Source organism: Dermacentor silvarum, chromosome 10 (assembly GCF_013339745.2).
Source record: "Dermacentor silvarum isolate Dsil-2018 chromosome 10, BIME_Dsil_1.4, whole genome shotgun sequence".
Lineage (NCBI taxonomy): Eukaryota > Metazoa > Arthropoda > Arachnida > Ixodida > Ixodidae > Dermacentor > Dermacentor silvarum.
Window position 1 is genome coordinate 22205970 of NC_051163.1, and position 21852 is coordinate 22227821.

The following is a 21852-nucleotide window of genomic DNA, read 5'->3' on the forward strand; positions in this document are numbered from 1 at the left end:
CCAATGCACATTCCTACGCATATGTTGCGCCAGCTCTGCCGTTGCCAGCGTCTGGCTGCACATTTCGACAGCCTCATAGGTTTGCGCTGCTGGCTGTTCTCTGGCCAACGTTTGACACTGGCCATGCCGCTTTAGACCTTTGCCGCATGAAAACTGTTGTGGAACTCCCCTTACCCACTTCTCTGTGAAAGAAATTGGCTGACTTCAGTGTTGAATTATTTTGCTGCAACAGCAGGTTCCAACGGTAGATATAACCATCTCAAGAACAACTTCAGTAAGATGCATGTAGCGCCATCTTCATCCACAACAGTTGCAGTGCCCTCCGAAATACTACATACACCACGGCACCGCTCTCCGAGTCTGTATGGCATGCAAAACCTTGCACAAATTGCAGAGCACCAATGCTGCACTATACAGTGGTTGGTGCGTCAAGCTACCAGCTGCACCTTGATGCAGGGACATGAATTCAAATTCCATTAGTAGTAGTAGGTAGAAGTTATATTTTTTTCTATGGCAAGAGTGAACCTGAAGGGGTAGCGTAGTACAATCTAACCGCAACATACTAAAACAGATATAACAAATTATCGGATATAACGAATTAAATTTACAATTTTCTCGATGTCAGCATGTATTGAATATATGCGTATAACGAATATAAGAAAGGTATTTTCCTTTTAGATGCAACTTCTTTATACCGGAGTTCATTTGTAATGATGACCGTCATTTACCTCACCATAATAACAAAGTATGAAAGGACGGACACAGTTAACAAAGTTTGAGGCCTTTAACTGCTGTAGCAGCATATAAAAAAAACATTTGAAGCCAATTAAATATGACATTTCAATCGTGCAGAAGAGCACAGGCAGCAGTTGAGAGAACGCACGAAGCCAAGCGAAGCATGAAGAGAGGCTACTTTTCTTTTATTCACAAACAAAGTCAACGATCTCTACACAGAATAGTCAGTGCCTTAGAGTATGATCTCAAAGTCTCCGAGCTCCTCATCTGATGGCAGAACGATTCGGCTGGGGTCAATGAGGTTTGGGTCTACAAGTGGCAGCCCCAACTTTTCGCGTCTCTCCAACTCCAGGTGGGCTTCTCTTTCAACCCAGTCCACATCCCTGAAATATGTTGCAGAACGATGAGCATTCTAACAACACTTTGCAACAAAAAAAGTCCTTCACAGATGTATGCCAACCCTACAACTGATACATCAAAAACAGCAAAGCTGTGTAGACAAGTTCTTACAGCCTTCGAAAGTACTAGGGTCCGTTTGCTGGCTCACGGCCTTGCTCGAGTGCTGCAGAAATCTCTGCTGCATTCCAGCACAGCCATCAGTTCTTAGCAACAGCTCAGACGCCGACTGCACTGCTGCACCACACAGCAGATCACCGCACGGGCCGATTTTTTCAGCACGGGCCAGGCCCGTTTTTATGTTGGGCTGCCCACCCGATCCCGACCAAAAGTTTCATGGCGAGACCCGGGCCTGGAAATAATCTACGTTACCCACCCGGCCCAGCCCGCCACCCCTTTACCTTAGGCCCAAGCCCAACCCGAGACCGAAAAAGACCGAGAAAGACATATTTTTCAGAGTCGGGACACGCGAAGATAACTCGCTGCACGTTACATGCACACGACCAGAAAGTCCGAGCCCGGCCCGAGCCAAAATGCACATGCCGTGCCCGAGCCCGGCTCGTGAAAAAACTGGGCTTTCCGGTAAGCCCGAGCCCGTCCAGTGCTCTACCACACAGCATCAACTCCCACTGCCACAGCCATACGAACTCCTAGCTGACCTCCCAACGTGGAGACTGTATACCGCGACATGAGACAAAATCTGCGGCCGGTTAAAACAAAAAATGTGCATATAAGTTGTCTATTCAAATGAGATAATACGTAAGGCAACTTTTATTTTACAACCGCTGATCATCACGCTGCAAAAAAAATTCAGGACTCCGACACGTAGCATTGCATTCCATTTTATATAGATCATGCCGTCATGCCAGCCTTCGCCGCACGAAAATTGTTGCGGAAGTCTACTTAACAGCTTCGCTGTAATCATCCACCAGTCCTACCAGGCTTCTTTGGTCACACTGCACTTCATTTCAAACAAGTGTGTGAGGTGCAGTGAAAGTATGGATTGCATCATCCAACTTGGAAAGAGAACCAGAACGGGTCTTCCCCACTGTCCATCTCTGATCACCCTCTGCACAACGCTGACTGAATGGAAGCGTTACAGAAGGCACAGGTCGGAACCTAGAGGTCCGGGAACTACAGGTCAGCTACTCGTGAGTGCATCTAATCGACTGTGCACACATTTCACAGTCGGGAGATGGAGTGTTTGTGAGTGATGAAGGGTGTGAGTGGAGCCCAGTATGAATGAGCATGAATGATGAAAGTTGTGAGTAGGAACGAGAGTGCCAGTCAACGCGAGTATGAATGAAAGACAATGAAGGTGAGTCTGAGTGAAGGTGAATACGAATGCGAGCGTCTGTCGGCGAGTGGGTGCCACCAAGTGTGAATGGAAGCAACTATGAGCGCAAATGAACACTGGTGAGTGTGAGTAGGAAGGCGAGTAAGTGCCAACGAGTGTGAGTGTGCAATAGAGTGAGTACATAGCCTGAGAAGAATATTGGTGAGCAAGTTCGAGCGAGTATCTGTTTACTCTGCCAACCTATGCCTGGAACATGCAGCCAGCTCATTATTGGATGGCTGTCACACGCCCTAGCCTTTGCTAGACTGCACAGAACTGGTGAAACTAACTACAGACCCTTTTTATCTGCACTGTTGCAGCTGGGTGTTTGTGATCCCAGAAAACTTAGTGGCATGCTTTGGTCACCAAAGTTTGCTAACAAAAAACTGAGTATTTTTTCCCGTAGTTGACTATAGGTGCATGTTCTTGATGTGTTCAAAAATAAGAAACACGTACATAGCCTTCTTGTCCATTCAGAAGTGAAAGTTATTCAACATATAACGCCACAGCAAAACTGGCATGAGCATGATTTGTGAGCAAGAAGTGACTAGCAGTACGTGTAGGCAGGACTTTACCGTTTTAGGAGAGTGTTCTCAACACGCTTGTAGCCCGTTTCTCTCTCTCTCTCTTTTTCATGAGGGCATTCTGGCAGGGTGCACAAACATTTTGGGGGGCATTCAGACAACAAAAAAATATCACTAATGACTAGCCACATTTAGCTCTTGCTCTAAGGACCGGCACACCTCTCTGTTAGTGCATTCAGAGACTATGTAACAATTGGTCATCATCATAATTTAGGTCCAATCAGCATGCAGAACTTTGAAACAGCTCGCTGAAATGGAGTTTCATGACAAGCGGCATCACAGAGCGAGTCTCGCAACATGACACTGCATAGGAGAACAGTTTCAGGCAACGATGACCAGAAATTTCTGGCGTTAGCACATGCAGGAGCCACTGGTATACTAACATTTTAACCAGCAAGATAGTGAAAAGTGGTACACAAATCTTTTGGCAGTGAATCACTTTTGAACATTCATGTGGCCTTTTTTGATAACTTCGTTTAAGCTAATTTATATTTACATGCAGACATGCACACATGTGTGCTCTTGTAAGCCACACTGTGTGCTAAAGCTGGGTAGAAATTCGGCTTTTTTCCTGTCAACAAAATTTAGACACTGACTATCCGAGCTGGCTTCGACTGTACATACTATCAAGGTGGTTTTTCTAGACGTAGCAACAGTTCCTTTGTTTGCCAACAACAGCATGTTTGTAAGTAAAACCTCATTAACAAAGGTGCAACTGCCATGGAAATACCATTGTTATATCCTAATATCGACAAGAAATATTGTTACATTTACTTTGTTACATCTGATAATCTGTTATATTGAGGTTCTACAGTATCTTGAAATTTATATATTTATTTACTGAATACTGCAGGCCAGGCCCAAGCAGGAGAAGCTAGAATTCAAAAACAGAGTAACGGGCTTAACAGTTTGGACTGCCAAAAACACAAAACGCACATAACACAAAGTATGAAAGTGCCAGAAAAACAACATGCAAAATGTGCATATAAAGGTGCACTTTCTTACAACAGCCACGGGAATGCTACATCATTCTCACATAAATTTAACTCCAACATTTTTAACTCTGCTGCCTGGTAAAGCTGTACTCACATGACGGAGCAAATTGTGATTTGAGCTTATGAATTGTGTATCACCGGATCATAAGTCACCCGCTGTTGTGGTGCTCGCTCTGTCCCCGTGAAGCGATTCACGATAGGGCCAGAATCCAATTCACCGTTGGTATTTTCGGCAGAAAATATCTAGATGCTGCTGGCGAAATGCCTGGCATTAACCATTTTCATTCCACTCCACATCGCTCATTGAATTGAAATGAGTGCACTGCAAAACTCATGCCATTAGCTCAATGGCCGCAAGTGAACACATGCAGCGGTTCAATGCAACGGCACCATCGGTCATGCACTGAGAAGCGGAGCACATTTGCACATTTTTGTCGTACACATTTTTGTCTGCTGCTTTTCTCCGCTGTCGCATTAATGCTGGCTGCGAAGTAATCCAATGTAAACCCTACGTCACGTGACAGATTTGCTCACAATCATGTCAGTAGTGAAAATGCAGCTTAACTATGGGCCTTTCTTTAGTATGCGTTATGCTGTTCTGGGTCCGTCACACAAATTACTGTCTGAACAATTTGAATGATAATCGACATGCAAGCTCTTTGTACTATGCACTGGTTGCAGATGAAACTTACGTTTGAGCATGCATGCTCCCAAGGAACTTAGTTTCACTGTCCTGTGTCACTTACCTGAAGTCGGGTGCGTACGCGAACGCAATTGCGCAGACACACGCAACTACTGTGATGCCCGTGAACATAATGGTGTGATGGGCGTCGCTGTCTTCATGGTAGTCTTCGGTGCTGTAGCCATAACTAATCCAGTACTGGAAAGCAAGCATAAGAAACTTCATTACTTGTGGTGCAAAATTTAAGTTATTTATGTATTTATTTGGCACTGCAAACCACAATGGGGACAGGAGAGGGCAAACATAGATGTGAAAAACCACTGTTACAAAACGTCAGAACTTCGTAAACATCAGAACAGTCCAAATGTCGAAGAAAAAGCACAATGTATCAGGATCATCAAAAAGAATAACGAAAGAACACAAACACACGCACGCACACACACAAAAAAGCAAAAAGCAAAAAAAAAAAAAAGCACATGAACTACTCCGGTTGGTTGGCGATGCACTGTAGTTCCTGTAAATGTAGACCTCTTTTTGAAAAGTGTGCTGTTGTCAGCAGAAGTGACCATAGACTCACCCGTGAGATAATAGAAGCTGAAAAGATATCTGCATTAGGCTCAGCCTGTATCAGCACTCCTTCTGTGCACCTGTCCGATAAAGAGCTGTCCTTTCTTAGAAGGAACTCTACGCATGTGCAGTGGTAATGCGGGACATAGTATAAACACGTGTGGTGGTCAATAAACCTTGTTGGTAGTTTGCGCTCGTCTGTGTCTCATGTGCTCTTTTGTGTCTGTGTTTTTTTGCGCTTCAAACTATTTCCGATGTACAACCAACAGGCCCAAATCGCTACAATTATGAACTACTCCGCCGAACCAAGCAACTTTGAATGATGAAGCAGGGAATTCCAGTCATCTGTTCTTCTTATGAAAGGAATATCTGTTTCTTTTGAAAGGAATATCTGCAACAGCTTGTGCGTGAAAAAACAGGTTTCACACTGCGGTCATTTCTTGAGAATGTGGTCACGTATTAACGAGCTGACACAAAAATGACGGAACGGCATAAGATGCAATAAATATGGTTTTCAAAGCTGGGAACAAGCCTTTAGCCCAAATGCTGTAACGAGGAGTCAGATCTATGCAGTTGCTGACTTCTGGAGTCTACCGGGATTCGTGCGAATATTCTGAATCCAACAAGATAAATGTGACCCCGAGAGCTCCCCGTCCAGCATACAGCTGTTTTGCAAAACGATTCGCACAATAACACAACGTTCAAACTTTCTAACCCAACTTGCCTTCGGCTTCGTTGACGACCACGCGCGTATTAATAGACGCTGAATTGCATGCGGTACAAGATAGAGGAATCATGCCAGCGGCGAATAGCAACACTGCAGATCTCTAAGAATGACTTACGACACATTCGTAACTCAGCAAAATTACCTCGCTACCAGTGTACCCGGTGAGCTCGATACAAATCGGACAGGCGACACGGATGACCTTACGTACCCGCGGTTTGGTGTCCGCAAAATCGGCCGCGGTCACGGGAGGTTTGCCGACTGTGTCCGGCACCGTAGCCGTTGGAACTTCCTTGTTCTTCGGTGTAGTTGATATGGAAGCATTCGGTAACCGTGTCAATTTGTGAAGGTTGGCCAGCCGGGACAGCAGGTTTCGCCTCAACAGAAGAGCCATGTTTGTCGTGTCTAGGACCGCACTCAACTAAAAGAGTGCAACCTTTGCATTTTGAAAAATATTGTTTTGCTTTAGAACGCATATTTTAATATTTAAAAGGAAATTGTGATGTTCGCCGTGGTTTAAAAATTGTATAACTTTTTCTCAGGTTTGAGAAAGTGCGGACCTGCGTTGTTTTCTTGCAAAATGGCGGCGGCCTGTAGTGGTCGTCTGCTAAATTATTTTTAGCCGCTGTCAAGTCATCATTTCGGCAGAAATCGGCCGCCACCGGTCAGACTTCGGCCCGGTAAGAGCGCCTAGTAAGTGCCGCGTACCCGTACGAAGCCTTCTCTGGGGTAATCTTTTCCTACAACTCTCATCTGTTTCAACACTCACGCGCGCTCATGACAGTTGCTCCTTCGCCGAAAGAAGGCAAAGCGCGCATGAGTCATCCCCGCCACTTTGGCCGAAGTAAGCGCTCCGTAAGCGTTTCTTTCGAAGGCTCGCTACTGGCCGGCGACGTTTTCCGTTCGCGTTACGCAAGTGTTTTACACTTGCCTGGTGCTTGAAGTGCTGGTCGCCCGAGCGGTGCTGTTACGTCACTTGTCAAACCATTCTTCTGACGGCAAACTTCTAATTTTTTGCTTTCTCACAGAGAAATTGGTATAGCTCGCGCATTTCTTCTGCACGACTCGAACCCAACGTCTGCAATATGAGAGTGTGAACAGGCGAGGAATGCTCCCGACGTTTACGTGGTCAGGCGTGTGTACGGCAAATATGCGTGTGATTGAGCGACCTCCGTTTGGATCGTGAAAAGCCTTGGCAATGGTCGCCATCCGTTCTGCATAAGGTTTTTGCGCCGTTTAAAGGCCCTTGAAACTATTAAGGTTATAGGGAGTGCGCGCACTGTGTCCGTTTATTAAGCTTTGGCCCGATACTTGCGTGGTTCTGCTGGTCGCGCGTACACTTGTTGCTCAGTGTGTTTGTGTCATGCCATTGCAAGAACACTGAGTTCGCTCTTCCTTTATTGCGGTGTTGTTTTTCTGGGACTGCCACGAACATAGATATATGTCTTAGTTATGGTTTAATTCGCACCATTGTCACTGCTGTACTACGGGCGAGTAACTGCGATGTTCCGGCAGCTTCATTGTAGAAGACGCCATTTAACTCATATTCGAGTTCGACGAAGCGGGCGAAGCATTTTAATAAAACATGAAGTAGTTGTCCGTCATGGGGGCGCCATTCTTGTGTATGGGGATGGCGAGAGCTCCTTCAATGTTATGCAACGCTGTGTGTGGTATTTATGATCCTACTGAAGCAAGAGGCGTATTTGACGAGAAAGCTTATGCTGCCTCTCGAACTGTGTGCGTCAAGTCAGGTAGCAGACGCCCTGAATAATGTGTGGTTGTTCTAGAGGATTCAAACACTATAGCTTGTGGTGGATGCCACCAAATGCAAAACGTTAAAGAAATGATTACATTGCAAGAATCAGTCAGGAAGGCAGGACAGTTTGGATTGCGCAAGCATTGCAAAGATGAACGGAATGCTGGCCTCTCTCTCAATAAAGAATAACGGTCTAACTAAGCCCAGCTCTCTGTACTTCTACAAGCCACTTTGAATGCTCGTATTTTACATCACAACTGGGTCAACATCAGGGGATGTTCAGGATCGTTCTCTGTGTTGTTGCCCACTGTCTCAAATGTCTCACTTTCACTCCTGCCGAACTGTGCATCACTGTAGCATCTCAAACCTGTGTCTGTCATAAAATCTAAACGCAGCAAATCTTTGTGCTTTGAAATAAAGAAGTGAGTAATGGTGTGCGCGAACTCATGCGCTAGATTTAGTAAGGTGGCTATGAATGTTTGTTTTCAGGTAAGCTATAACTGCAGTGCAGCCTTCAACACCACAAGTTTCGTGCAACATATGAAAGAAAGATACATTGGTACCGAGGCTGCAGCACATGGAGAGCCACGAGGGCCTGGTGAGGTCATGTAGCAGAAACGGAAGGCGCACGTTGAAAACTCGCCGTGCTTTTAAAAGAGAATTTAAAAACATTGTGCTTACGTCAGTGTGGAAAAGTGCCAAGGCAACATTTTTGGCATTTGTTTACATGGAATTCTCCATGTTTGATGAAGATGAGGGTCGTGTGTTTTTGTCTTTGTACCGAGGTTAGAGAAGCTGCCACAAAAGGCTTACTTTTGTGAGTGCCAACTTCAGAATTCTAATGAATTTGTGAAAGTGAATATGTAATCACGCCTCGAAGACGTAGCTTCTTTGCAAAGCATCATACAAGTTTCGGCTGGCATTTCCCGTCATGGAGGTGCAACCCTGGCTGTGGCCTTCTGTAGCTAAGCACAAGGTTATGAGTTCGATTCCCAACCATGGCAGCGGCATGCTGATGGAGGTGGAATAAAAAAAAATGCTCAAGTACCATGCTTTGGGTGCTCATAGTGGTACATTTAAATCCAGAATTCTTCATCACAGCGTTTCTCACATCCTTTGCGTTGCTTTCGGACGTCACTCATTCAGTCAATCAATGATTATGACACTATATATATATATACATATATTTTTTATATTATTCAAACATAAGCACTCGCACTGGGATGTCCAGTTATATAAAACCTGGATAGTACTGGAATGTTGCTAAGTTAAAGTAAAGACAATGTTGAACTCGCTGTGCGTTTTGATGTTTCCATTTTCTTCACTTACCTGTTTATATGTGAGTAAGCATGAAGACAAAAGCAAAACACAGGACACCCTGCACTCTCTCCATCATTCTCGTGAGATTGTGATCAAATCGAGTGAACGAACACACTGGTAGATAAGGAAGGGTGTGCTTGCATGGTATGAAGGTCTCAAGCACAAACTCGCTGCCTTAAGTCCCAGTTCAGCATCCTTGTGCACTGCATTTTCTTTGTTATTGTGTAAGAACATGTATTTTTTATATTATTCATACATAAGCACTCGCACTGGGATGTCCAGTTATATAAAACCTGGAGAGTACTGGAATGTTGCTAAGTTAAAGTAAAGACAATGTTGAACTCGCTGTGCGTTTTGATGTTTCCATTTTCTTCACTTACCTGTTTATCTATATGTGAGTAAGCATGAATGGGACTCTTGAAAGGGAAATAATTTCAGCTTAATTAGTAAGTCGCACCTTTGCAATACTAAAGAAGTCACGCTTACTGTAAGAAGAAGCTTGGTAAGCCAGGAAAGGCGCCTAAACAAAAGACAGGCGTCGACAAAATTTTGAAGTTACCGTACCAGCTCGTTGTGATGTCCTGGATTCTGACGGCATCTGCTCAGGCCTGGTTAACTTTTTATCCCTAGAGGAATACACTGTATTCTAAAGGAGATAAAGATTTAGGAACCTTGTCTGAGCCACCATAGCCCGAATAGGAAAAAGATACTTTGCTGTTCACTACTTTACACTGACATACCGACACTGGTGCTTCAGCACAAACTTCGAAGACTAGAAATATTACCTTAATTTTCTGTTCTATTACTCAACCAGTTAGGGCAAAATTATCAAAAATAGAGTTTTGAAAGAAGGCTTTAGAAAGTCTAAATTGATATAGTTTCTTTTTTTAATGGTCCTTTTAATGTTTCTCTTGAGCGTGCATTTAAAGATATCGGTCTTTCTGGCAGCGAGACGTGAGCTAATGTGAATTTCACTGCCTTTAGATGGAACAAATGGAAGGGCAGCATCTCTAGAAGTTGAAGCAAGCCAAGCCATGCTGCTCTCGGCGAGCGCAGCAGGCAATGGCACCGAGCCGCCGTTTGCTGAGGCGCCCGCAAACATCACCAGTGAGGAAGCTCCCGTGCTTGAGGCATCGTCAGGCTGGGACTCGACAAGCCTTGCCTACGTGTTTGTTCCACTTAGCCTCGTCATCTGCATAGGCCTCGCCACAGCTCTTGTAAGTTAGCGAATAATCAATCAATCAATGTTTATTTTAATGCCTAGGAACAGCATGTTGATCTTGGTACAGGTGCACTTGGTGGAACACATTGATATAGCGTATAGACTCGTGTAAGGGCCACACCCCCAGCTTGACAGCCCAAAATTTGGAAAAAAATGGAGAAGCAATTGCGGTTCGGTGTTCCGATGCTATGCACGCGTCGGCGAATTTTCACGAGCTGCATACTTCTGCATGCCACTACTGGATGTGACAGCCGAGGTGTGCCCAAGTCACTTCTTGCACCGGCACCGTTTTGACCGCACGTCATCAACATTGTGAAAAAAAAAGTGCCGCCCTTACACGAGTCTATACGGTACATTAGCTGATTATGGGACTATATTATGTCTAGATTATAGTAGTAAAATAAAAGAGAGACTGTGTGCTTTCGTAACATAAATCAGGAACAGCTATGTACAGGATGTATAGAAAAGACAAGTTTTTTTTATAATTGTATTTCAGTTATTTATAGGGGCTCAAAGGTCAAAAAAGGCTAGAGAAAACACTGTGTCTGCGTCTTCTCTGTCTCATCTAGTCTTCATCCGTTGCGCTGTATAAATAATGAATATCAACTCTCCCAATTTACAGTTCTCCTAAGTGATACTTGATTGACGGCAAAACGTACGCTTACATGCGATGCCACATGCAGTGCTTTGAGCCCTTCACACGCCAATATTTTCTGTCCATTCAAAGTTTAGTTTCAGACTATTCTCGCACCTTCAGCATCATTCAGAAGCAAGGAGCTGTAGAATGACTTCAGTATTTTTAATTCTTCAGCGAGTTTTGTCATGTTTACAGAATGTTGACTCCATGTGAGAAATCTCTGCAGGATCGTCAGATATGAGAACGTCAACTATTTTATGTCTAGTGTGCTTGGAAAGAACAAACCCAAGCATACTTGGAAAAGATACCTTATGTTTTAACATTGTGAAAAAAATGACAAAAAAAATAACCTGCAACATGATGGCATGCTTACACCGTAAGCAAACGTGCAGCCGTCTGCCTTTCAACTCATTTTATTAAGGTACTTTACACATAATATTCAAACTTGCAGCACACGTCAAATCAGAAGATTTTAAAGATGTATGCAATATGTTTCAAATACCATTATTTTCATCAGTACTGTGGCTTTTGATGCACTGTCTTGGCATGCGGAATTGTGCACACAGCTCTGAAGGGTTTAATGTAACAGACAAGTAATTGCAAGTAAATTTATGAGTAGGATGTGAACACGTAATAAAAGCGTAAACAAACCAAAAGCAATGCTGCATAACTTAAGGAAATATGTATGACAAACACGTGAAATACAGCTCGAAAAGAGTGCATATGTGTCTATGCAGATATGTGACTTTTTTTGGTGTGATACTAAATAACATAATACAGCAGACTCGCATTAAGACGAACTCAAAGGAACCATGACAATCTGAATCAGAAAAGTGATTTGGCCGATTTGTTGGAAGGTCATGGCATAAAATCGGTGCCAAGCACTGAAGAGTGGGAAGAAAATAGTGTTGTTAAAGGACAGAACTGGTACTGGCACATGTGCTGACTACCGACTGAATTTTATTTATGAGAGAACATACTATAAGGGCGTAGAAGGGGATCGAGTTATTGGACACAATGTCACGGACACTTGGCAACATCGGTAGGTCTCAGGAAACAGCAACAATATTTGAAAAGTCTTACTGAAGTCCGAAAGGCCGGAAATTGTGGATTGGGTTCGAAAGAGCACATTTTTTTTTGTGTTAAGTCACTGAAGGTTGACTTTCGCAACTCACTTGCCCGACAGCATTCTTCGAAAATGTGTCTTTATTAGCTAAAGAATAATCCTGTACTTTCGTGCGTCATTTCTATTGTTTTTTTTTTTCTGTTTTTATGCACTTGCAAATTATTGCTTTCACTAGGGTCCTTGTATTGAAGGACCCTGCTTTCACATTCAGCTTTTCTAAAAAGCTGTTTTTCTGTTAAGGTATGTTATCAACTGTACCCACCCCTGATGTAATACGCTTAGCAAAGGGGTCTTTAATAAAACTGAACTGAACTGTAAGCTTTGCTGTGTTTTTTTTTTTTTTTCTTTCAGGTGATGGTCAGCACTTGTGTTGTCCTTCTCATTCTCCTTGCATCCACGCGCATATCTGCCAGCTCTCGCAAATTTCTCATAAAAGTTGCAAATGTTGCATCATGGTTTACGAAAAATAAGACGGTGAAAGATGGCATGGTACAATATTTTTTTTTAATGCATACAAAAGTAGAAATTGTGGTGGTTCTAGTGCCGCCTTCTTTGTGGCAGGCCAAGACTACACTTGCCAGAAGGGTAGTTGCTTGGCACAGGTTTATTCAGACAGCTTCCTAAAGTAGCCGAAATCGGCAACAGCAGAGTCACTGAAAAAGTCGCTGTGCTCTAAAAACGATGTGGTGCTTGTCAGTCTATATGCGACATCTACAGGCAAATCATCATTAATAATGTGCCTTTGTATCCCACAAAGGATGTGTGCTCAGGGCAAACAAAAAAATGTGTTCTGTTCGTCCTATTCCTCCTGCCCCCCCCCTCCTTCACATTTGTCATGTCGGTGGGTTTATTATGAATTTTAAAGTTCACAGATTGGCAGCTATGTGTGTTATCTATGCCTACCTTTCCTCACCACGAACCTCTTCCACCTTGCTCTGCTTCCCGTCATTCTCAGGAATGCAGTAGCTTAAATTATACTTATAACGCAGTTTCTTGACTTCATAGGCATTATAGGTACTTCATCTAATGTCTGTGAAGTGTTTAGAAATGATATCTGTTGTTCAATTTCCTGGTGCTGAGCAGGCAGTATTTTCTCATTTTGTTCACACTGGCTCAATAAAATGTACACTACACTTTTATTTACTTTTTGTTAAGCTTAAACCTGCTTCAAGGTAATACTCGCTAACGTTGCGGGTGTAAGTCACCTGTATAGCTTAATCGAATACTTGACTTTATTTTCCCTTGAATTAACAGTGTCCTTTTGGTCTTCAATAACAACTTCATGTAACTTTAGCACTGCGGTGTAGCTGTCTTGATAGGTCAAAGAACTAAATTTGTAGCTTTTAGCAGCGTTTGTCAGACAAAAAAAGAATAGTCGCCAAAAAATTCAGCTTTGTCATTAGATCTGTGCAGAAAGCGCCTACCTTTGTTCTACCTTTGCGAATGGAAAAATTGCGTGCAGTATATGCCGGTGAGGTTTGGAGCCCCTATCTCCATTGCAGACTGCTTACGAGAGGAGACATAGACCCGAGGATAAAGGCAGCAGGGCTTATTGCAAGATGCACCCTCCGCACATTCTGGATGCAATCTCCCACTTAGGTTGAAACCCTGCTTGTAAGAGGTCTTCCCTAGTCCTTATGCGGCTTTCTCAAATGAAGGAATGTTCCCTCCAGGCCAAGATTGGCACAGGAACATCTCCGCTTGTTTCCACCACCAGGGTTGTCATGCTGACGAGCTCGGTGGAGTGATAGTTCGTGGATTGCACTCTCAGGGCCTTGAGGTCATAAACAGGGGCGTCATCGAACAGTGACCACTGTGCCCGTCTCCCGTGCAGTGGTTCGCAGCTGTCGCGTAGCCACACAAAGTGTTGACGGAGACATTATAGTCTGGCCAATGCTGCCTCGTAGAACAAAGGCGCACTGACATGAGAACGACGTGTCGTAGCAAGCTGCAATTGTGTTGAATATGTCTTCCACGTGCAGCGTAGTGCTTTTTGCGGAAGCCACACAGTAGCGATGTTTGTACTGCCGTATCCATGCATTGTATCGGGTGTCGCGTTGCTTAGCCTGACATATGTGGCCACGATGAGCTGGAAGTATCGGGCAAACTGAAGAGGCTTGATATTTAATAACTATTTAATGCTAACAGACATTGGAACCAAGAAAAAGCATCTGAGGAAATAGGCAGTTTTTTTGTCTTCTTTTGTCTCTTCTACCGCTTTTTCTTTTTTTATAGTAATAGGAAGCTTATCAATCAAGCAAGCAATCATGTTATTTCCGTATATTGTAATAAACAGAGGAGCAGCATGTAAAAGCTGTCATTCGGCACCTTGACGAACCCGCTGCGCTCAAGTACATGAAAAGCACAAAGACATGAAAAAAAAAAGTAGATGTTTACATCAAAGCAAAAGTACTGAAATAAGTAATATAGTAAGAATGCTGAAAGATTTGCACATTCTCACACTATGTCTAAGCTCAACTCAGTTGAAGCACAGGTAAACAATTCAAAATTGACTGATTCATAATTCAGAAGACATGGCAGCATATAGTGCAGGCATTGCATTCCTGAATTTAAACGTGTTTGGTACTTTCCATGTTTTAACTGTGCTTGTCTTATAACCTTGCCAAAATCACAACCTTATTGTAACCTTCTTATTAAAAAAACTAACCCTGAATCGTAATTCTTTTTGCATTTCTATTTCAAAAATAGTTGTTTCAAAAATAGCTATAGCTGTTGGATCCTCTATGCTTTCCTTGGCTTCGAATGGTTAATACATTCAGAATGCAATACACCATCTGAAATACATTGTCTGTACATGACATGTGAATTTATTTTTGTTGCTTTAAGGTTGAGAGAGGCAGAAAAGAAGGTTGACGTGCACAGCTGTTAAGCTTTTTATATTTTTTATTTTTTTCAGGTGGTATTTCTCGTTAGAAAGAGCAGGTACGTATGCACCCTCATTACCTGCGCAGCTGTAACACCACTGTCTTGTCACTATGAAGGACATCTCACAGGTGTTGCGTTAAATTTTCCTTTTCTTTTTTTGCTGTAGTATGTTGGCAATCTGAACTCTGCCTATGTTATACAGTGCCCTGTAGAAATGAATATGCTGTTTCGAGTCCAAGCACAAAAAGAGCAGCAGTTCCATGCCTGCTAACCCTCCCAAATTTTCCGTAAAGTTTATGAATTTGGGCTCGTTTTATGATTTGACTAGTTCACATTTACGAAAAAGAAATTCTGTTCACGAAAACGTTTCGCTCGTCAGTCTCCATTCCGTTGGAAGTCTTCTGATGAAAGGATGCGAGTGGGGTTACTTGCTTCAAGCAAGTTTATACTGACAAGTTCCTGATGCAGGCAAAATTGGCGACAGTGAAGCCGCTGAAAAAGGTCACTGTGATAAAAAAATGTTGCTTCTCAGTGTCTGCTGCGCCAAGTTTGTGGCTGCTTGTGTGCGTGCCTAAAGGTAAATCACAGTTAATAAAGTGCGTGTGTGTCCCGCAAGAAGGCACCCGTGCTCAGGACATACGTTAAATATAGTGTGTGCTAATCCCCCTCCCAGTCGTCAATGCTGTGTCCATGCGATTTTTTTTTTTTCCAAATTTTGATATTCACAGGTTGGCAGGTACGCACTGTTCACCGCTTTCTTCTCACACCCCCCTCCCTAGGCTGGACAGATTGCGGCACCACTTAATGCCATTCTACAGCTTCGACCCTCAGGACGAGGGCGAAGACTGGGAAGCGGAGCTACTTGAGGAAGGCCTCACACATAGGCCTAACCCCGCCAATAAGGTGTGTGTGTTTGCCAGTAGCATTAGTCGTTCAAATCCTTTCTGTTCCGCCGACGAGTATATTCATTGTGGGAATTTGTAATCAGTAGTCATAGACAATGACTACTAAAGTCATGAGGAAAAATACCTCGCAGTGTGAAACGATGGCAAGCACAGTCGCATTCAATATGAGCTGCAACACGGCCCTTGTGGTCGAAAAGGCCCGAAGACTGCACAGTGGCGCCAAGATTTGAAAAATTCGTTTGGTAAGTACCAGTAATTGGAACGGCGTTTAGTCTTCTAGGCTTTAATGTGGAGGCGCCACCGTGCAATTTTAGAACCCCTTCGACCACGGGGACCATATTTCAGCTCATATTGAATGCGTCTGTGCATCCATTAGCTTGCTTTTACTTGCAGTCTTCAACACTAGATGACAGCGATTATCGATACTAGTGGCATCGTGTGTAGATTCTTTTCTTGAGCTCGTGATGCAAAGGTGACATGGTCCATCGGCTCTGTTATGGAAGAACACAGGGCGGCACGTTGCTTGCGAATGCTAGTTAACGCAAAGATAGAGAATGTCAATCTTGGCAGTGAAGCTTGCCTCCTGGTAGGATGACAGTGTAACTTTTCAATTCCTCCCATCTCCTCCAATAATGAATATCACGAATACTTGGGCTAATAATGAATTAATAAATGTCATGATCACCTATACTTCGTCTCATACATAGCAGGCAATAGACAGGAGCAACTTTCCGCACTTCCTGCATTCACAACGAAAAGTTGTGTGTTCTGCATGACTGTAAGAACTTGGAATGTGGTACAGAATTGGCAGAACATTGAGTTCATACGTTGTAGTCACAATGTATGAAACAATTGTCACGGAATAGATGCCAAGGGAAGCGCAGTCGAGTTTTGCAGAAAATTGGTTGGGGTGATGAAATTGTTGAATTTGCAGGCACAAGTTGGAATCGGCTAGCACAAGACAGGTAATTGGAGATTGCAGCCTTCATCCCGCAGTGGACATAAAAATAGGCTGATGGCGATGACATTGCCTATTTGAAGCTACTGACCACGGAACGAGCGGAGTGATACATTTCTATGACTGCACAGCTTCCATAGCGCACCACCTGCACACGCAACTAAAACATGGTGCAATGCATACCGGAAGCTTAAAGTTGTTGGCGTACACTCTGTGTGGGGCTAGGGGCTGAAGGCAAGCTCCGGATCCAGCCACACACAGTCGTTCCGTCGTACTCCCCAACCCATAGCACGTGCAATCGCAGCTACGTAGGGTTCGGGCGAATAAGGAAACGAGCGAGTCAACAGCGTTCATTGCTGCGGACAATAAGGCACACTTGCAGAGGGACGTCCACTCTGTAATAAGTAATAAATAGGCTTGCCTCGTTGCGTGTGATAGTCACGCAAGCGAGGTCACTCACGGGTTACAGCAGGTAATATTCGTTCCGGCAGGTTCGAGGTAGGAGTGCCAGAGAGAGTCGGTCTCCCCAGGTGGCCCTCTTTTATGCCTTTTTACCTTTCACGAGGATACCTTCCTTTTTCCTGCGAGGGTATGCGCATCGCGAGAGGCAAGCGAGAACCGGGACAGGGCAAAGTGCCTCTCTTTCGCGTCTACGCCGGCTCCCAATGCGTCCGCAACGCACACATGCGACGAGAGTTATGGTTCTAATATATATATATATATATATATCAAAAACATTGTGTAGGAGGTGTTGCAGATGAAAGCCCAGTTCACTAAGAAACACATAGAGCGATACATTTTTTTTTATTGCACTACTTGTATAGCCTTCACAGCGTTGCCTGCTATGTATTAAATGGAGTAGGGCACAATCATGTCAATCTCGTTTTTTCCGTTATTCGTGTCGTTTCGGGCTGTTTGTTCTGTGCAAGCTTTCTATGCTTAAAGGGATACGGACACAAAATCTGAAAATTTTACGAAAATGCTGAAAATGGATCCTCAGTGTGTGATTACACCAAAAAGAAGTAGTCACTTAGCTCATTTTTGAGCTGATGGCTTTATTTTTGGCGTTTTTGTGAGCACGCGCCTCGCCGCCCGACCCGCGGGAGTTGGAAGGCACGACACCCTCCTCAGATAGCCAGCCGGCCGCAGTCATTCGAAGCGTGCCGCCGCCGCTATCGCGAGCATGGATTGGAGTTCTGGTGCGTCTACCAGCGATGAGTACAAGTTTGAAGACGAGGACCATTCCAACTTGGCAAGAAATATTACCGCTTACGGTTATGAGCCTTCCGCGTCAAGCGACGAAGCAGAGCAGGTGGCCATAGAAGTGCCGGTCAGGTTTTCAGCGAACCGTAGCATGAAGATTTCGCTCTGCACCAGACACTTATACAAGAATTATTGGTCATTTCCTGGTGTAAATTTTCGGCGGTGGCGTAATCATGTTGCTGCCGAATATTTACACCAGCAGCAAAGTAGAATACACTTGGTTACTGCAATATTAGCTGTTTGTGTCTGTTTGAGCTCTGTGCCACCAGGTGGCAGCACCATACAGACGTTTACAGTTCCGCCCCAACGCCCGCGTTTACCCGATTACTGGACAAGCTAAAGCTCTCTAATAGGCAGGTATCCAAAGTTTACGCACCTTCTCGTCTGTGGGAAACGTGTGCGACGGCATGTCACGACCAACAATGCTGTCTGGGCATTTCCTTCCGCCGCGACGAACGCGTCAATACCGAGCAACGACCGCGGGAAGCCTCATGTAAGATGCACTACCTGTGTGGAGCGCCGACGGGGATAGTGTTTCAGACGGACCACGTGCGAAGATAACCGAGAGGGGTTAAACAAACGCTGCAAAGGACTGACACCCCTGGAAATACTGCGACAGCTGTGGGTGACCTTGGCCGCGGGTGGGTGTTATGACGTCAAATTTCAGCTTCTGCCGGCGGCCGCTTGGAGGCAAGGTGCAACAGAAAATCGCGAAAAAAAAGTTGTCTCTCGTTCTTTTTTTTTTTCAAAGCAGCTTGTTGTATTCGTCATTTTCAACAGTTCAACTTTTGTTCTGATGCAAAAAACCACCCGCCAACTTTTGTGTCCGTATCCTTTTAAATTTTGCTACGATGGTTTCCATGACTCAAAGTCCTTTTGCCTCAGTGCTTAAATAAAATGATCACTGTCATGTAATTCACCATCTGCCTTGTCTTTCTGCCCCCACAGAATCAGGAGTTCCACGAGCCGCCAAAGCTGGCATTCCGATCGGTCCTGTAAAAATTTTGCTCTTTTTGCCCAAAGGTCCCAAAAAGTTGTGTAGGAACCTGAGGAAGAAGGAAAAAAAAAAAGCAATGCCTACCGCTTGTACATTAACACCCCCGTCGTCCATGTGTGCCTATCGCCAATGTTGTCGTACATTCATGATCCATTCCCACTATTTATTAATAGCCAAGCTTATTGCTGAGCTCTTGTTGTAAGCATAGTTTACAATCTAGTCTTTTTTTTTTCGCCAATTCTGTACCTCTCGATAACTCCCGTTTTGTCCATTACTAGAGGCACTTTTTTGCCATCAAGTGATAGTACTATGTACAGTCGAATCTCGATATAACGAATTACCGGATATAACAAACTAAATCTGAAATGTTTCCTGCAAGTGTTTGCGTGCAACAAATATGTGCTCATAACAATCTTGTGTAGGGTGAAACTTCCTTATAATAAGGTTCGACTGTATAGCTAGCATAACAGACGCTCCTTGAGAACAAAAGATCTGATGCAAGCTCTAAATACTCGCGCGTAGCAACTCTTGACTGAACATCATTGTGAACTCTCTAGTTTAATGTAGTAGAAGGTTGTGAACAAGATTATGAGCCTGGTGCTTGTGTAACCCCTGGGGGGAGGGTCATTCGACCCAGTCAAAGCAGCTGTGAATAAAAGCATGTTATGAACGAGATAGGTGTTTATCCATTGATCGACTTTGCGTTTGCTGCCACGTTGCGAAAGGGTGTGCAATTCTGTGCCTGTAATTTTGCGGCGCTAAGCAGTCATGAGCTAGCCGTCAGGATATCCTTGTAGCATCACAGCTGGTCTGCAGAACAAGCAAATACTCACTCGCCAAGATTTTCACAGGCTATGTACTCGCTCACACTCGTGTGCATTCGTAGTCACTTCCACTCAAACTTATAATAATGTCCACTCCCACTCACCGGCACACATACCATTCCATTCATCGACAGTCACATGTCAATATTCCACGTCCACTAAGAACCACCGTCATAGACTTTCGTTCGTACTCATGTCCACTCAAACTGACCAGAACTCACTCCCATCCACTCACCAATGCTGTATCTCATGCCTGTGAAATCAGTGTGAAGTGCGTGTGTCGCTGTACGTGTGAATTAGCATGCCGGCCTATGGCTGCTTGTAGCATCACGCTCGAAGCCTCGGAAAATTTCCTGCTTGCAGAGGGCAGACCCAACCTTGAACATTGCTCATGTAAGCGTTTGTTCGGTTTTATGACTGGAGTTGTCAGTTAATACAAAGGGCTGCATTGCAACACAGCTGCTCAGTTGACTTGGAACTGCTATGTGTATGTCTTTTTAATGCAATCACAGGAAATCTATATAGAAGTGACAGTTAGTTACACAAAATAGACATGAAGGGAGACCTTGGCAATTACAGGAAAGAAAAAAATTAGGAGACAGCAAAACTTGTTACTGTACTCTACACGTGAGACAGACAGGCAATGGATATTTTCTACGTGGCATCCCAGAGGCTGCTTTGGGACATCATCTGAACCTTTTACAATGCTGCTTCCTGCAATATTCCACCACCTACGGCCGATTTGATGCAGTGGTGCGGTAGGCTGTCTGCAAAAAGAGCGAAGTGAAGCCGACGACGCGGTGCCAATGGCCACCCGCAAACGCACAGGGTTTAATGAACAGTTGCACAGAGAAATGACGGCGTATGGACGTCGCATCCCTTCTTTCTCCAGATAGTATGGTGCCAAAACCTGGGAATGAGCCAGGGATATTTTCATGTGTAGTAATGCCAGTGGCTAACAAAGTTTTAGAAATAGCCCAGTTTGCCCGTTTGCATTCTTTTGCAGCGTTCACGAGTTTTGCAAGCCCGGCGGTGTACGTCCCCCATCTAGCAGTGACAAATTGGTCATGCGGAATTCCAGTGGAAAAAAAATTTTTAAGAAACTCTTCCACCACGATTGTTGGTGCACGAAGTGTTCGGCATGTTGATGCGTCGTTCTCAACACCTCGCTTGTGTGATAATCAGGCGACATTTAAAATTGTTGCGAAACAGTGCTATAGTTTCCTTTTGCAGTACTCACAATATTGTGCGATACTAAATTGCATATATTTTGATTTCAACCAATGATAGTGGCGCAAAGCCATAAAAGAAACCTATGCAGGATTTTGAGTCTTTGCTCATGGCTCGGTCGATAGATCCTCGAGCCATATTGCGAACTGCCTCGTTCCCAGGATTGCCAGAACGAAACACACAGGGCCCAGAAAGTAGAGGAAGGTCTCGTCAGCTACCAGGAAATCGCTCGATACTTTTAAACGCTACCACTACGTCACAAATGTCTTACTAAAGCTCAAGAGGTTAGATGGAAGCAACTCCAAACCAATATTCTCCCGAACCCAGTCAGAATGCACCCCCATCAACCCGGACGAATTCAAACCAGATTGCTCAAAATGAGGCCCGAGAAACCACGGTGGAACACCTCTTTTGGAACTGCCCCGCAGACCCACCACCCAAAGAACTCCAGAAGCTTGTAGGCTTGCAAAAGTAAGAGACCCTGCTGGCCAGCTCTGCTCCGAAAGTCCAAGTCTGGGTCACAGAATGAGCCTAAGAGGTCACCTTCAGCATACCTTCACCGATCGAGGGCTATCTGATGGGATTGCAGAATCCATCGCTCCCAGTACCGACAATAAAATTTCGAAAGACAAAAGAAATTAATCCTGCTACCAGGTATTTTAACTCAAGAAATGCCTACCTGGGGAAACAACACTTGAGCCAACCAGAA

General features: G+C 44.2%; 2 protein-coding genes across 6 annotated transcripts; one reads left to right on the plus strand and one right to left on the minus strand.

Annotated features, from left to right (window-relative positions):
* Nucleotides 1-903: 903 nt before the first annotated feature.
* Nucleotides 904-6434, minus strand: LOC119466524 (NADH dehydrogenase [ubiquinone] 1 beta subcomplex subunit 11, mitochondrial). Its single transcript, XM_037727045.2, has 3 exons — nt 6231-6434; nt 4793-4926; nt 904-1118 (listed from the first exon to the last, which is right to left on the minus strand). Exons 1-3 carry the CDS (start codon nt 6411-6413, stop codon nt 968-970), a joined length of 468 nt encoding a protein of 155 aa, XP_037582973.1. The 5' UTR covers nt 6414-6434; the 3' UTR covers nt 904-967.
* A 132-nt stretch (nt 6435-6566) lies between these two features.
* Nucleotides 6567-21783, plus strand: LOC119466523 (small integral membrane protein 29). 5 transcript variants are annotated; one of them, XM_049658131.1, is made up of 6 exons: nt 6567-6712; nt 8265-8373; nt 10080-10312; nt 14998-15023; nt 15746-15869; nt 21305-21783. In XM_049658131.1, the coding sequence occupies exons 2-6, from the start codon at nt 8316-8318 to the stop codon at nt 21383-21385; spliced, it is 522 nt and encodes a 173-aa protein (XP_049514088.1). In that variant the 5' UTR covers nt 6567-6712; nt 8265-8315; the 3' UTR covers nt 21386-21783. The 5 variants fall into 5 exon arrangements, with proteins under 5 accessions (XP_049514088.1, XP_049514087.1, XP_049514091.1 ...); XM_049658130.1 differs by having other exon boundaries at nt 6567-6699; XM_049658132.1 differs by lacking the exon at nt 21305-21783 and adding an exon at nt 19041-19762 and having other exon boundaries at nt 6580-6699.
* Nucleotides 21784-21852: the final 69 nt, after the last annotated feature.